Raw genomic sequence first — 17,315 nt, forward strand, 5'->3', positions numbered from 1 at the left:
CAACTTTGTTGTGAAATTGGCAAGCTTGACATATAGACGTCTGTAGTGACATTTACATTAAAAATAATTCCAATTTGACTTCCAAGTGTGTCAAGCTGCTTGACAGATGCAAGCAAAATGACCAATTGATATGTTAGAATTGTTTTGTTTACTACAATTTGAATTTTCCAAGTATTTTGGTCACACTTTAAATGCTGATGTATTTACATGTATCTAACCTAAAATTTTACAGATTTACCATGTCATTGTAAATAGAGAACTGTCAAATTTAAAGTGGACTTTTAAGTTTGATAGTTATGACGCTTACCGCCATTTGCACCGTCGTATTTTAAGACAAACTTAAGTTTAGTCCAGTTTGTGACTTTTTTCACTTGTATTGTCACAAACCAAACTTAACTTAAGCTAGGCTTAAAGTACTACGGTGCAAATAGGAGTTAATGACACCTCACAGTGTGGCTTATAGTCAGGTGACCCTTGTTAAAACTCATTCAGCGCTGACATACAACTGGAATACCCAGATTAGTTGTATTTCTTTGATAAATAGCATTCCAAGTTTCATTTTTAGCTCCATAGTTAGTTAAATTGAATATTTGTGTTATAATTATGTTTTTTTTTGTTTCAGTTTACAATATCTAGAAGAAAACAACGCTACTGTGTCACCGCCCATAACTCAGTCATAGGTAAACTGTTTAGGAATAATTTGCGATGTTTACGATTATTTGTTGTGCGAAAAAACTTTGACGTTACTATGTGATTACAAAATGGCGTATTAGTTTGACAGGTAATTAATAAAGTTGCATCCACTCTGTATACAAGCAAATTTCAAAATTGTTCCTAGGAAATCAACGCCAAGGAAAGAGAGAATCAATGCAAATCGATGCGCTCGACAAAGATGAAAAAATAAGTGACATGTGACTGATGTAATGTCATCCGAAAGTTGAGCACATTACCGCTTAATTAGAAAAGTCTTAATGTTTTGTTTTTACTAGAGATTTACAGTGTGCCTTGGACCAGCATACTCCTAAGGATTGATTGTTATTTTGCTACCAAGTGGCAAATACGTCATACTTGCTATGACAGATGTCACTTATCATTCCTGTCTTTGTCGAAAGCATTGACTTACAATACTTCTCTCTCTTACTGCGAATTGTGATTGGGTAATAAAACACTTATTTAGAAATATTTGCTACTTAACAACCAAGTCATTCGTATAGGATGATCAAATGTATATGCCTCTTAGACAATACGTCATTTCGTAACATTATGTTGTTATGTAATATGATCTCGTGGTTTATGCTCATCATTTGTATACATGTTTGTACATAGTACCCGTATACATGGCTTAACATACAATAGAGTATACACTTATATATTTATGTAATTTACTTACAATATATTTTATTATACATGAAAGTTTCTAAAAGTTTTTTCAAGCCATATAAAATCGCCATAGTTAATATGTAATACCGAGTGTAATTTATGTACTGACTCTAAAGTTAGTGATTTTCAACGTGTGTTGCTTCTGTAACGTTGTATTACTAGACAAAGGTGTCAATTAACGTTATAATAGACTTTGGTGGAACTAAAATAACAAAACGGTGATGCAAGTCGATTATATTATTGTAACAAAAACGTTTAGTGTTGAACACTAAATCTCCGTTCAATTTTGCTCTGGTGCCATTTTATATTTGCCTAAAGGTTAAGTTATAGTTAAATCCCGTTACGAAGGGGGTAGCTAGAAAAATTCGGCTACGTTCACAGTTTTATGCTTAAGCGTAGCCCAAAAGCGATGTTGCCACATTATTTAGTTTCGCGACGACCAAAAAATTGCAGGGAAGTTAACGCTAATTATATTTATAACACTATTAAATTGGTTTTTTTTTCTTAATAGAGGGGGTTAAAGAGAAAGTGCTTTTAATAATTGTCCTTTTTGGATTGAGGGCACTTTTTTTTTCGCTGAGGGTTAGACGATTTGGTATTTTTATCAATGTTGGTAGGTGTAATACGTAGAGCTTTCAATTCGTTGTTATGTATTTAAATATTGATAGTTACGACTCCGATGATGATAAATAACACATTTTCCTGCATTTTTTGTGATAAAAATCACGGGAGTTTTACACTATTTGGTCGCCTAATCCTCAGGAATAAAAGTAATTTTAAGAAATGTTATAAATACAACGAAGTAAGGCTTATTTGAATTATTTAGTTAGGTAGATTAAATATAGTGTAAAATAATAAACAAATTGTCAGGGGGGCGCCATCTTTGGTTTAAGCGTTAAAAACAATTTAATGTATATATGTGTAGCTTATAGGTGCCTGCAGCGGCGATCCCCATTGTTTTATCTTTTTTGTTGTTTCATTTGTAATATTTTTTTATAAAGTAAATTAGTTTAATGTACGTAATAATGTGCGATTGGGTGGGTCAACCCGATTAGGAACTTTTGCCACTTTAAAGTCATTTTGTTACTATTAATTTAATTACAAAAAAAAAGCAGTTGTCCATCTATATCGCCGATATTTACCCCATCTCGTCATTACGGTACTGGTCATTCTCATGTTTCCCGTTATATTTTTATATAGTTTCTTATTTCATTATGATTTCACCCATTTTTTTTTAGAAGTTTAATTTTTGTTTCGATTGTATAAGAAGAATTTAAAATATAGATGTCTATTTAAGATTATATACTGTGTCTTATTCAATTTCCACTTATATGCTTCCATTTTTTTCTAACCTTGACAAATATAATGAGAAGAAAACGGACACTAACATGTACAGTCATTGCGTAAATCACAGCATTGTTCGCAGCTTGTGATTGGAAGCTGAAAGCTGTTTTTTTTTACCAATCACAAACTACCCACTGTGTTGAGATTTACAGAAATGCCGCACATGAGGACATACCATAAAATTTAAAAAATTATTGTAGACAACTTGTATTAAGAAGAGAGAGAACAAATATGGCAACACATTTCGTACGCAAAAAAAAAATATTTTAAGAAATGTAAGAAAAATATATCCTAATACAATATTTTATCCCTCACATGACAGTTATGACTGTTATTATTAATGTCATTTTAGACAAGTAAAAACTATCAAACATCCCACTAGTTTCAACATTAAAATTTCTCAATTTTTGAACATTTGCCAAACAAACAACCAACTTTAACCAAAATGTAAAAAAGCCACTGTCAAGTCATTCTAACATTTATAGGCAAGTAGCTTTGATTTGATCACAAAACTTATTAATTATTATCTCATAAAAAATCGATTTCTTCCACTAGTTGGATAAAACATTGTATGCTACTCGTGGGTTATGTTTCCCAAGTTACATGAGAATTTATCTTTCTGGCGTGACTTATTTTCAACATAACACACTAGTACGATAATAGTATATTATTAACCAAAAGGTTCAGGCAGAAGCTTTCAAGTCAGGGTCAATAAAAGCTGTCTAAACCGTGGATAATACAGCGTTTTCTCCACTCTTAACCATATTTTTGATGGTCCTTTTATTGAAAATTTAAAAATTTAGATTAACAACAAGAACATGAAGAGACAAACCTAATTTATCTGTCTCTGTCAAGTCAAGTATATTGTCAAATGTCTTAATACACATTGACATTATTATTTACCTAGGTCAATAATATTTCCCTTTTTGTTGTGTTTGTGCCAGACTAGAACTAGAAGTTAGACTCTATTTTTGACTTAGGTCAACAATGACCATTAAGGTAGAGAAAACTAATTTCTCAAGTTACTAATCGGTCAATAATGTTAAGTTTATCATGTTAGTAGTGAAAAAATAACTATTATTTGCTTTTGTTTCAATTTTTTTTTGTGATAGATTTGCTTTTAGAAAAATATTTAGTACCTTGAACGTTTACTTTAAATGGGACACTCTACGTAAAATTACGTTTTTGAATACTCTTGACAATTCTATATTCTATATTTTTTCACTTCTTAAGGTTCAAATAGCATATTTGAAATCACGTGACCATCTTTACGGTTAATTTGAATTGCTGAAGGTCACTAGACAGTCTGTCAAAATGTTGTTCCGTAGGTCACGTGATTGTTTTGAACTCTCAAATTGGTGATATCATGTGACCAACCGTCAAATTTCGTCACATGAGCAAGAATTATTTGGTACAAGAGGCAACCTGACCTAAAATTAAATTCAATCAGAAATATGGGGATTTCAGATTTTGTACGAGATGCAGAATGTAAAGATAATATCTTTGTTTTGCCATATTAACGAAAATTGAAAGAACAAGTTGTTACAGTACTTTCTAACAGCGGAGGTGTGGATTTTTTTACAAAAATGCAACAAAAAATTGTTGGAAAAATCTACCAAAAAGAAAATTACCTAAGATGATGTTGAAAAATGCTTGAACCAAAAAAAGGAACATCTGCTTAGGAAAAAACCCTTTTCCGTTTTCATACTTAAGACTATCTATTAATTCTCTCGCTCCGGATAGAAGGGCCCCTTTTAACTCGTCTTATGCGTGGGAAATTATTCGAAAATTTTTATTGAATTTCCCCCCGCGATGTATTTTAAATCTGGTGCGCAGCAAATGCCCCATTAGTGTAGACACAAAAGTATAATCATTCATCCTTCTTTTCATGTTACATATAACGAAAGGCCGCGGGATTTTCAACCACGTCATTGCCAACGTTGCCAAGCTTCATCAAAAGTCTGCATTTATTTACGTTTTTTAATTTCCACCCTTATTTTTTTAACTAAACTAAGTTGTCAAACTTTGACATGACAAATAACTTGTTTGTATTATTTTGACAGGTGTCACGTGACTGTCTAAGTAAATGGTGTTCTCTGGCAACTGTCATAAACATCAAAACTCTCAAACAAAGTTCAGTGGTGCGCAAAAATCTGCAGGAATCACAATTTCTGCAGTATACGAGAGAATACATAGTTTTTGACTCCATTACCATTATTTTAACAGTTTTCAGGTGACTGTCTATGTATGTCACAAACGTCAAAACTGTCAAACTTTACCCAATCGGGACATAAAGCTGTAAAAATCACATTGTAGAACAATAGCTATTATAAGTTGCAGTATTCGATACGACGTGTTTTTTTTTTATAGGTCCCTGATAATTAGATTGACAGCTGTCACGTGACTGTCTAATTGAATAATGTAACAGTATCACGTAATTGCTGTCACAAACGTCAACAAAAACATGAAGCTTCAAAAAATACAGTTTAGTACATTTTTTTTATACTGTTCGAAACGAGGCGTGTTTTATAGTTTCTTGACCGATAATTTGAGAGTTAATAGGTCACTGTTTAGGTAAATAGTGTTCTAGTATCACGTGATAACTGCCAGAAACGTCAAAACTGTCAAACTTTGGTCAGTTTGGGCTTGAAGCTCTAAAAATCACAGTATGAACAGTTTTCTTGAAGTATTCGATTATAATCGTGGTTTTTAGCTTTTCAGCCATTATTTTGACAGTTGTCACGTGACTGACACTATATTGAAACATAACTTTAAACCATACATCTTAATAATTTCTAAAAGTTTAGTCTCTAATATTTTTTTGTATTTTTCCCAAAAAATGAGATAATAAACTTATCGTTGACTCATCATTCATTAGTAAAAATGGCAACCGCGCTTTTCGAAAATAGCACTGCAATTTAGCATAGGGCAAAGCAGCATCTATCGCTTACATTCTTAAGAAAGATTCTTTTGAAAGTACAAGCACGGAATCATCAGTCAGCGTCATATCCGGCACAATGGCGGCTACCGGAACCTTTGTTCCCCGGACTTACGGAAACTTCTGTTCCCCCTCCGCGTTCTTAAAAGGAGAATTAACGCTTGTTAAAGAATTAATATTACGTCAAAATTTTTTTATTATTAAGTAAAAAAATTAATTTTTCAACTTCACGACTTAAAAACGTGATAACTCATCAGAGTTGCCAAAAATAAATAAAAATGTACGTGTGGCGAAATAGACGAAACCCAGAATTGGGTTTAATTAAAAAAGTAGCAAAGAAATGTCAACTTATTCGTTCTTTCTGCCTTTCTACAATTCAGGAATAATAAAACTTAAAATGAGAAATGTAATATGCTAAAATCTTTGATGAACGACCAAAAGTTGCCATTTTGATTATGTAGAAGTATAAAGTAGGTATGGACTTTTTCGCAAACAGGTTAAACTTAAAATTGCTTCAGAAACTTTTTCAAGAAAAAATTAATTTAATTTAAGAAAACGCCTAAAACTTAACATTTATGGTGCAGTGTCACTATTTTATGAAAAAAGTACTACAACCGGTAGAGACGAGTATCTTTAATGGATGTTTTTATCCGAGCTGATCCGGATCTGATCGGACTGATCCGAGTTTACTGTCTTTTTCTGTGACACACACAATATCGTACCTGATTATATCATGTTTTCCTTTGTTAGCACGAGGGAAGGTGTCACTGAAATGGCACCACTTGCAACGTCATTAACGTCAACCTGGTCAGCGGTATTGCCAAATGGCGTTTATTTGCGCTATCTATTACTGAAAGCTATATTTCTGTCTCACTTGAATATACATTGTAAAAGTGCAAAAAAATTTAAAAATTAAAAAATTTTTCATTCATTAGAATAATAACGTCACATCTCAAAAATTCTGTTATGGTAGCGTGGCCGAGCGGTCTAAGGCGCTGGTTTAAGGCACCAGTCTCTTCGGAGGCGTGGGTTCGAATCCCACCGCTGCCAAGTTTTTTTTTTCATAAAATTATGTTTTACCGTATTTTTTTATTTCACTTTCTTAAAGAGAAAGTTAAAACTGATCGGCTGGCATAGCTCGTCGATTTTTTTGTAGCTTAGTTTAACAAAAAAGTGCAATTTAAAAAATTAAATTAATATTTAATTAATTTAATAAATTACGTTTACCTACGACCTCAGTGTAAATAGCTAATTACGCATAGTTTTCCGTTACGTAATGAACCTCTTTACGCACAGTTGTAAAAAAGCGCACAGTTTTAAGATCGGCCACAAACTATCGCTCTAATGCTGGGAAAAATTGATTTTGTTTACATTTCTTCCTTTATCGTTCCAATACGTTGAAAATATACTTTTTTAATGAAAAGTTACTCTGAATTATATGAATTGCGAAAACAGTACTTTCCATTAGGTCGTAGGTAAAGTATAGTACGTCACACGTGCTCTAAGGCATTTTACGCACTGATGAACTTATTCCATAAAGTAAAATGCTTCTTACAGCACTAGTTACGTAATATATTACGTTTGCGTTACTGCACACATTAACGTAACTTAAAATGTCTATAATTATTTTAGGGCAAACAAAAATGCGAAAATCTATCACCACGCTCCCTACAATGTATTCAGGGCATTAAACCCTTTACACCGTAAAGAAAACCGTATCAGACCCTTTTTACTTCGTATGCTTCTGTGCAGAGGGCGCTCGTGGTCTTGTTTTTTGCGTAATTAAATTCGCACAATAAGGGCTGCGCAACAGTTTCCCTTCTGATCATCCGAAATTTTTAGGGCAGTAAGTCCGCCTCTCTGTCCGGTTCCGTGTCAAAAGTTCCGCGTTAGAGGTCGAAAGGGCAAAACAATTTTCGAAAAGACACTACCGCGACAAACGTCGATTTCTGGATATTTCCTATCCAAGGGAGGCAAGGTAAGACCTTAAGGGAATTTCTATTACCGAAATCGTATCGGGTTTCAGTCAAAAATGTGGTCTGATTCAAGTGTAAAGAGGAAAATCCCAAGCACAAAGACAATATTGATATTTATTTTATAAACGGTCAATATAGAAAAAATTATTTAATAGTTTTTGTTTCTATAATTTTGCAACCCTGTAATGATTGAACAATATATTTTTTTTTTAAATTAGTATACTTAATTATTATATGTATAAGTAAATTTTGAATAGAGAGGCAGAGCTTCCATATGGAGTTTTCAGTTATCAGGCCTCCTAACTCATTATATTCCCTGAAAGTAAAAAGTGAGACTTATTTCCTTAAGGAAGCAACAAGTTTACACTGCGGTAATTCAAGTTTCGGTCCAGATTGCTAGGAAATGCACTCATTTCCCTTAGAAATCGTCTTGCAAAACTGGAATCACTTTTGACGTAGCAAATTCTAATAAAAAATGAACCTTTGGAGACACCTCAATTAAGTTTATTACAGAAAACCTTGTTTGATGTTAGTTAGCATCCCCATGATTCCAAATTAAAGGTACACATCCCATTTTACTGGCTTTTAAACAGATAACATTTCCCACTTTGTTGGCAGTTGGCCTAATGGAAAAGCGCTGGGATGGTGCCATTTGAAATCCAAATGTAATGGAACAGAATTCACAGAGCACTATTTTGGGTGATTGTTATTTCTCTATCACCAACCAAGTCAATAAAACTACATTTGATTATCTTTTAGAACATAAACAAAAATCAATATTACTCTCTTTTAAATTATTGTTCAGTTAATTGGCAAGTCTGCCAACTGCATCACAAAGAGGCGAAATATACGGCGTCTGGATCATTAAACTGGAAACGTTTCCATCGATTTAGAGGTTTATGTAAAACGGTTTTGCCACCTCAAAGTCTAAAAAGAGTTCTATTTCTAATTTTACCACATTATAATGCATAAATCAACTTCAAAACTAAGACACCTGCTGGTTTTCCTATTAAATCCTAAAATATCATTCCACTCTGTAAAAGTTTATCTGGCCAAGTTGCCCCACTTGTTACTTACGAAATGTACCGGAAAGAATATAACTTGAAAACACCGGAAAAGTGGCTTACTGTGCTTGGAAGCCAATAATTTTTCTTTTAAATTGTCTATTGGAAAAGTGTGTTGGATTTAACCAATTTCGTATATTTAATAGTAGTGATGGGTAGTTTTTTCTAAATAACTCAAAAATGGTGAAAGTTACAAAAAAAATGCACGAGACCAAAAATGTTCCTAATCAACTCCTTAAACCAACACCGTAAGTTTGCAGGACCGTTTGTGTTTCAAACATACAGGGTATGCAAGAAAATTGTAGTGGTTTAGTATTTGTGTTACCCTGTACGTAATTTGTAAGATAAGATTTTTTACTCTGCATCACTGAAAAGATGAGCTTAAAACGGTTCTTTTAGATGGTTGAACCATCCTGAACTCCCAAAAATAACCAAATTACAGGGTTTTCAAATTTCAAACATTCAAACCAATAACAACTCTACAATAATACTTATTAACTTTTTTTTTGTTTTCAGAAACTCATCAGAAGATGGGTAAAGGCGATAGGCACAAAAGAGGCCGGAGTGATAGCGGTAAGTATAAATAGTACACGCTTTTTTGCTTTTTTTCAAGTGGTAATAAATTGTGGCTATTAATTTTAGTATACATAGGGCGTAAATAAGCCTATTAAGGGGGTGAAAACTTACTGCCAGCTAGGCGTTACGCAAAAAATAATAACAATCGCGTTTAACGGCGAACGCGTTTTATACGTTCCAGTTAGGGGCTTTAATTTCCAATTTAGCAGCTCCATCTTGCCAGAAAACATTATTAGCTGAAAGGCCACAAGTTGTCGGATAATTACTTTTTTACTTTACAGCTCTATCTTCTCGACGAAAAATCGTTTCGGGCTCACTAATTGGTTTTGAGGGAGTTAATTTATATAGATTTTTTCCCTTTGAAAACTGTAGTGTGGTAAGTAAATGTTACGCTACCAAATGCAATGATTACTGTTTTTAGTGATGGGTAAATTATTGGTAGATTACAAATACTGTGTTTCTGGAAGTTCAAATTTTGACACCGCTTTTCTCCCTGACTGTACCAAATTTTGTAGTGTCTTTTCAGGTTATTGAATAGGAAATTTAATGAGGATTCCAATAATGTGCTTAAAACAGTAATTTTCTTACTCCAAGTGGGTTTTACAGGAGTTGTCCCTGACTGTCCTTTAAATCGTCATCAAATTTCAGACCACAAGTGATTTAAATATTTGTTGCACCAAACCTAAATAACTCGAAAACGGAGAAAGTTACAGAAAAATTGCAAGAGACCAAAAATGTTTCTAATCAACTCCTTCCCCCAACACCGTAAGTTTGCAGGACCGTTTTTGCTTCCAGCATACAGGGTGGCCAGCATATTTTGGTCACCATGTACGCAGTTTTCAAGATAGAGTTTTTTACTCTACACCACTGGAAAGAGGAGCTCAAAATGGTTCTTTTAAGTGGTTGAACCACCCTGAACTCCCAAAAATAACTAAGTTACAGGGTATTCAAATTTCAAACCAGAACTTAGTTACAAAATTAAGAATATTCTTACATTCAGCTTAGCGGTTGGTGCTGTGGCTGGAAATTTTCTTTTCCCATCCAAAATGTATCTCAATTTACCAGCTTTCGAAATGTTATTAATTCCGTTTCGACAAATTGGAAAAAAGATTGCGGATGGTTTCAGTCATGATTTTCCCATAAATAACGTGTGTGGGTTTTATTTTCCAATCTTTTTCAGTTGGCTACGTATTAAAACGTTCAATTCGAATTTGAGGTAGGTCGACAAAGGTAAAGCTAGCTGTAAATATAGTTTTACTAATGTGACAGACTGACAGACATCTGTGAACACTCTAAAATGTACTTGTGTTAGGCATACAAAAACCATTTGTTAAAAACCTATTTGTGTCCGTTTTAATTTCTAATTTTCTGGCTGTCACTATAGGATGAGCAAAACAGAATTCTTTAACGTTGATCGTGCTGGACATTTCACTGATTGTAAAATTAAAAATCAGGCAATGTATTATTCATTTATTACTTAACCCATAACTTAGAATAAATAAATTTACACTAGAAGGCTATATAAAAAATTGTTTAATCTAAGTTTGCACGTGTTTGACACCCAAATATAAATAAGGAACTTTTAACACATACATCAATTAGTACGGGAAGAAACCTTTTGGTACATCTTCCAAACCACAAACGTAAACCTACAGATCACAGTTCTTATAGTTTGTACAAAACAAACTGGAATTGACGTCCTAATTCCAAAATCATCTTGCACAACTCAGTACATTAAGATCTAACAAATTTATCCTGAAGGGTTTTTGTTGTAGTACTCAACAGCTAACGCTATAGCAGTCCTGGCAAAATCGCTGTGGCAAGGACTGTTGCCCCAAAAAGGACCGGGACATCCCCTTTGTTCGAAACAATTTTGTGAGGGGGTTGTTGACGTGGCTGAGCAACAGGAAATTATAGCCCACACGCAATTGCTAGGACTGGACTGTTGTAGCATTCCGGGGGCTTCTTCAGCTACTGCTTGTGGTGGGAGTGGTGCACTAATTTCACTTTGAGGTTGATTACCGTCATGAACCAATGGTGGCCTCGGTGGTAAAATGGCGGCAGATGGTGGTCTGGTTGGTCGAACTGATGATTGTTGTGGTTGTGAATCAAATTGATCTGAAAATATTTGAATGTTGTCTTGCTTTTACGGCATCAATTTTCAGACGCTTACCTGTTTCACTTAAATGCACGGTCCCCGGCACAGTAAAACCCCAAATTGGAGCCTCGGGATCACCCCGATCAAGTTGATTTCCGCTGTTCGTGGTAGTGGTTTTGACGCTTTGATCCGTCTCCTTATTATTAGGTATGCTACCCCAAATTGGAGCGTCATCGTCATCAGCCCCAAATCGATTATTGGTGGAAACTTCTTTGTTTGGTGTGGGCGGTAGGTAGGATTGACCCTTAAAGGGGACTTTATCCGGGTTGTCTACTGGTATTCCAGGGTTGGTGTACAAAGGTTGGGGCGGGTAGAAAATGTAGTGTCCAGCAGCACCGTACACGGGAATGAAGTAAGGTGGCGCTATTGTTCGAGTTGCAGGTCTGAAAACCTGAAAAAATTATAAAAAGTTTATAACTGAGACACCCGGTAGGAGAAATCTTGATTTCCAATAAAAATCAACCGCCAGCTCAAGATAGTTAATTCCTAGTTTTTTATATCTCTTTTGTTAATCGTCACGATTAACCTTAATCTTGGCATTTATTATCAAGGAAGGATTGTTATTGTAATTGAAAGTTCGACGATGATTTCATCCCACGGCATTAAATCCGCATTTATTAAGTATCAGACATTGCTTCATCAGACAATTTTATTAAAGATTTTAAGTAACTGAGTATACTATTTTTAAAACTTTTGAACGGTTTAATTTACAGTTTGTGTGTCCTCCAGGAGATATAGTCAACATGACGGCTGGAGGACATCTGTGTGAATAATTATGCCCACTTGCAAATGTTTGTGGATACTTGCCAGTTCATGTTGTACAATGTTTACTTCTGTTCGTTGGTGTGTAATACGAAAATAGTATATTCCTGGAAACCATTAGATGTTAAACAAACTCTAAATTCAGTGTGCCATAGGAAAATCCCGGCATTGTAGGCCACATTCAGCTATTTCCGAAAAAACAACACCGCCATTTTATTACCGCATGATCCGCTTTTTGAGCGTCGAATTTAAAACGGACAAAATAGGAAATTAAAGCGTTTTTTCACTTGTTTCCACTCTGATTCACCACCGGGTGTAAAAACGCTTTTTCTGCGGTTTTCAGTCACCACAGGACCGGAAAAAAATATTGTCACCCAGGTCGAAGTTTTAATTGCCTGTTAAATTAATCTCAATTTGCACTAATGGACGAACGTTATTAGTTTGACGACCTTCATAATTGCGGCTATAGTTTAAATTGTTTAATCTAAGTGCGTTATTACGACTAATTATTATTGCGTTGGCAAATTTACCCACCATCTGGGATAAAACTCGTTCATTTAACTGCCCACGTTTTATATGTGGGTAATTACAACATTTTAAATTATGATGAAAGTTGAAAATTTTGAAATTATTAAACAGCACAAATTTGTACTGATTTATTCTGACAAATGTCAGTACATTTACTTTTTATTGAAAACTGCGCAATCAAAAGCATTTGCTTGACGAGTTCGGGGATAAAGGAATTTCGCAGGGTTGCCATATTAATAGAGCAAAGAAAACATAGAGCATTTTTTCAGGATTTCTCGTGAAGACAAATATTTACCAGGAGAATAACTGGGGATTTTAAGTATGACACTTACTACCCGAAACCAGCTCTTTTGGGACAGTTTATGACTATTCTTTCAAAATCGGTTTTCTCAGTTATTGGTGTATTTTTCGTAAAAACTCTATCTCAAAAAAAAGAAAGTTAAAGTTTTGGGCTACATTTTGACGTTAGAACAAAACTCCTAGCTATCACAGAAACCAAGTTTGGAGCAAATTGTGAAATCTTTAAAAAGCTTGTTCACTTGCACTGCTCTATTTCCGATCAATCTCGGTTATTTGTAATTTTTAAAAGAAAATTGCATCTAGTCAAAATTTTTACGTTTGAACGTATCTTCTCATACTAAACAAGTTAATACGTCAAATAAAATTATCTTTAAAGAATAAGAATAAAAGTAGCAACTTGAGGGAAACAAAGAGATAGAGAATCTGACAAAATTTATTAAAATCCAGTAATAATAAAAACTTATTATCGTAATATGTTTTGGTTTTTTTTTTATTTTGACTGGGAAGATTGAGTCGATATCTGGCAACCCTGGAATTTAGTTTGCGCACAGTTCTAATAGTACAAAATTAAGAGGAACGGTCTTGAAATTTGATTAACAAAGTTCGTCTCGTTTCCAAAATTCTCACTTTGACGAATATGGAATAGTTTAGGTAGGAAAGACGCGATATTTTGAGTGAACCTTCAACGCCAGCTTGTTAACATCTAATGTGGTTTTGTCTGAATTTTGAACAACTGAAATATTAGAGAATTTTGGTATATTCTTGACAAGCTAGCAGTATACACAGTTTAAAAAAAAAACTAAAAATTACACTTACTTTGCCTGCATCGTACACCGATAATGAATTGAATCTGGGCACAAACCAAGGATTGTGGCTTCTCTTTTTAATTGAACCGATTTGATCTGAAGTTAGCTTCTCATCAATACACTGCACACACTGCATCATTAGAATGACAGTCATCCAAACGGCAACTACTCGCAACATTTTCTGAAAAGTAATAACGATAATTACTATTCATTTTTTCTAATTATGCCACGCGCATAATAAATTATAATGAAAGTGCGGCTGGTAAAATAATTACTCCTCGACTCTCTCCCAGTTGAAATAGGAGAGAACAAAATGGAAATCAGCATAAAGAATTCCCGGAGGCTGTTATAAAATAACAAGTTTTTGTCATATAGCTAATTGTTCAGAAATTTTATGAGACGAATGATTTCAGTTCAAAATCCAAACATGTTTTAAAGAAGTGGAAGAACATACTCATTTAAAGTTAAATTCAGTGTGACATGAAAATTTACCAATTTGACCAATGAATTTATAAGTTTCATTGAAATTTGCTTGAAACATATCATTTTCCTGTCATGGCTGTCATTAATTTGAAAAGTCATAAATCTCACTACAGTTTTGCCACACTGACAAACTGTGAAACTTCCAGGGATGAGTTTAACAGTTCTTTACAAACATTTTTGCTCTCTTTGTAATTTTCGTAACTTCTGTCAAAGACTGGTTTAATGCAACAAATTTTTAAATCAGTTGAAATTTGAACACCCTGTAACTCGGTTATTTTTGGTTGTTCAGAGAGGTTGAATCACTTAAATTCCACTGGTGTTGAGCAAAAAGTTCTATCTGAAAAATTGCGTACAGTGTTACCAAAGACAGTCAATAGTCAATCACCATATTTTTCGTGCACACCCTGTATACTGGAAGCAGAAACAGTTCTGCAAACTTACGATGCTGAGTTAAGGAATTGTTTAGGAACATTTTTAGTCTCTTGGAATTTTTTTATAAGTTGATTAGTTATTTTGTAAAAACTGGTTTGATGCAACAAATTTTCAAATGAGTTGAAATTGTGGTTTTACATTTGAACACCCTGTAACTCAGTTATTTTTGGGAGTTCAGGGAGGTTCAACCACTTAAAAGAAGCGTTTTGAGCTCCTCTTTCCAGTGGTGTAGAGTAAAAAAATCTACCTTAAAAATTGCGTACAGGGTAACAAAAAAAGTAAACCACCATATTGTTCTGGACGCAAAAACGGTTCTGCAAACTTACGATGTTGAGTTGAGACTAAATTCATTAGAAACATTTTTGGATTCTTGCATTTTTTTGAAACTTTTACCGTTTGCGACACTGGTTTGGTGAAACAAATTTTGAAATCAGTTGAAATTGTGGTTTGAAATTTCAATACGGTTTAAAGAACAGTCAGGGACAAAATTGCCTGTAAAACCTACTTGGAGTAAGAAAATTGCTGTTTTACGCACATTTTTCGAATCCTCATTAAATTTCTTATTCAATAACATCGTATTAATAGAAAATAAGACCATTCCGTGCTTGTAATATAATGTACCAGTAATTTACCCATTACCAGATCATTTAACTCCAGGAGCTTTATAAAGCAAACATTGACATTTTTTATATATAAGTTGTGTAATACTAGAACACCTTCTACACAGTCACGTGACGACGATCAAAATAGTTACTGAGAGCAAACTGTGACAGTTTTGATTTAGAAAACAGTTTCCACGTGACACATGAACATTTTTTATTACTTTAGTTTAGTGTTTTTTTTGGCAAATAACGGTATATTAGTCACTTTAATATGAATTGTAAATAGATGGGATGGTTAGCCTGGTTTATAGGGCAATAACTTTTTGGTAATGCGTCCCTTAAGTACGATTTGGTTGGTGATAGTTATCCCCTTGATCTTTGACCTAAATGGCTTCAGCGCTTTAAGCTTAATAGGGCACATTATACTTTGTGTATCGGAGTTTTCACTGACAAAACATTAAAATCAGTGTTGCCAGTATAATGGATACGGTTTAAAAAATAATTAATAGTTAAAATTGGTTGGGATTCCTGAAGTAGAACATGTCAGACTAATTTCAAATAACACTTATTGACGTTAAAAAAACACACATATCAAAAGAAAAGTATGATACAAATTGTTAGTTATATTATAAACTGAATATAAAACCCATCCTAAATGTTGGCATAAAAGACCTTTCAAAATAATTTAATCTAAAGTTAATAACGTACCTGTAAAAAATTCTGGAATTTTCTGAAATTTTTACACTCTGTCACTTACACTTTTTCTTCTTTAGTGAATGAAGTTTACCTCGAAACTGACTCTATAGAAAGCGATTTTTTGCGTCAGGTAGAAGCAGCTGATCTCAAAAGGGATGGCATATAATAAACCAGGCTGTATTTATGATCTAGTTGTATTCAAAATGACACAGGTAGGATAATTATGATACAAGAACCATTGTAGTTTTGCAGACAGAATGTTCAGTATTAAAGTATTTTGGCGCCAACATTTGACTGTGTTAGTATACACAAAGAAACAAAGCGTACAAAAATACTGAACGTACTTTTTATTTTAATTAACACTAGAACCATCTTCAAATCAAGGATTAAAGTTTGACCTGATGACTTACACAGTGTTGACAAACGGGTTTTCAGTGCTTTACTTATCATTATTCAAGGAACTTTTTAAGTTGAGGTTGATGACGATTGACTATAGAAACAAGGTGGTCATGGTCGAACTGAATCGCTTCAATGTATCTAAATATTTTTTGTCTGAAGGAGGATGTACTATTTTATCATCTGTCTTCTGTACTTATAGGTGAAAGAACCTTGTTTGTTTGTAATACCAACAAATGCTAAATCCTTTAAAACATTCGGTGTAAAAGACAAAGCAAAGAGCAACTAGTAGAGGTAAGTTGTAAAGTAACCCAGAAAAAAGTGGTGGTTATATTAACTAGAACTGAAAGTTTACAATTTACCGCTTAGAATATTTTATTAAGTTACATACACTATTGTACAATATAATAGTTTTAACTTACTCTGTGTGTTTTTGAACAAAAAACTGAAACTGATGGTTCTAGTTGGATCGCGACTGAAACTGTATCTCCCGCAAACTTCCGATGTACAATAACATGTCCTCTAAATCCGCCACCCATAAATACCGAGTTAACAATGGTGCAGGTCGTTCAACGCGAATCAAGTCCGACTTTTCCAAACGACGTCATTTATTCTCGTATCAACCTAAACCTCAACTGAAAATCTCGTTGCGTCATACGATGTATGGACGGATTTGCCTAAAATAGGTCCGGAATTAGTAATTAATAATATAAGTATTCTTTACCAAGAAGAGGTAAAATAATAGTACAACCTGCTCTTATATTTATAGCTTTGAATCAGCAAAAAAAAAAACAATCAGAATTTAAATATTCTGATTATAATGATTAGCTAGTTTTATTCTGTGCATCATCATTATAAGTATTTACCTAAGTGA

The 17,315-nt window shown here is 33.8% G+C and overlaps 2 protein-coding genes and 1 non-coding gene across 4 annotated transcripts in view; 2 read left to right on the plus strand and 1 right to left on the minus strand.

The window, feature by feature from the left end:
* foxo (forkhead box, sub-group O) overlaps positions 1-2,681 on the plus strand; it is a 63,247-nt gene extending 60,566 nt beyond the window's left edge. For both annotated transcript variants that reach the window (XM_081984729.1, XM_081984730.1), the window contains one exon: positions 623-2,681. The gene's annotated coding sequence lies outside the window, so the exon portion shown is untranslated. The remainder of the gene's footprint in view (positions 1-622) is intronic.
* Positions 2,682-6,630: 3,949 nt separating this feature from the next.
* TRNAL-AAG (transfer RNA leucine (anticodon AAG)) lies at positions 6,631-6,712 on the plus strand. Its single transcript has one exon. It is a non-coding gene; the product is annotated as a tRNA-Leu (tRNA).
* Positions 6,713-10,734: 4,022 nt separating this feature from the next.
* Positions 10,735-17,125, minus strand: hdly (hadley). Its single transcript, XM_081985447.1, has 4 exons — positions 16,864-17,125; positions 13,843-14,013; positions 11,452-11,827; positions 10,735-11,396 (listed from the first exon to the last, which is right to left on the minus strand). Exons 1-4 carry the CDS (start codon positions 16,978-16,980, stop codon positions 11,029-11,031), a joined length of 1,032 nt encoding a protein of 343 aa, XP_081841573.1. The 5' UTR covers positions 16,981-17,125; the 3' UTR covers positions 10,735-11,028.
* Between the last annotated feature and the right edge of the window lie 190 nt (positions 17,126-17,315).

Source organism: Ips typographus, linkage group LG8 (genome assembly GCF_016097725.1).
Source record: "Ips typographus isolate SLU linkage group LG8, UJ_Ityp_2.0, whole genome shotgun sequence".
Lineage (NCBI taxonomy): Eukaryota > Metazoa > Arthropoda > Insecta > Coleoptera > Curculionidae > Ips > Ips typographus.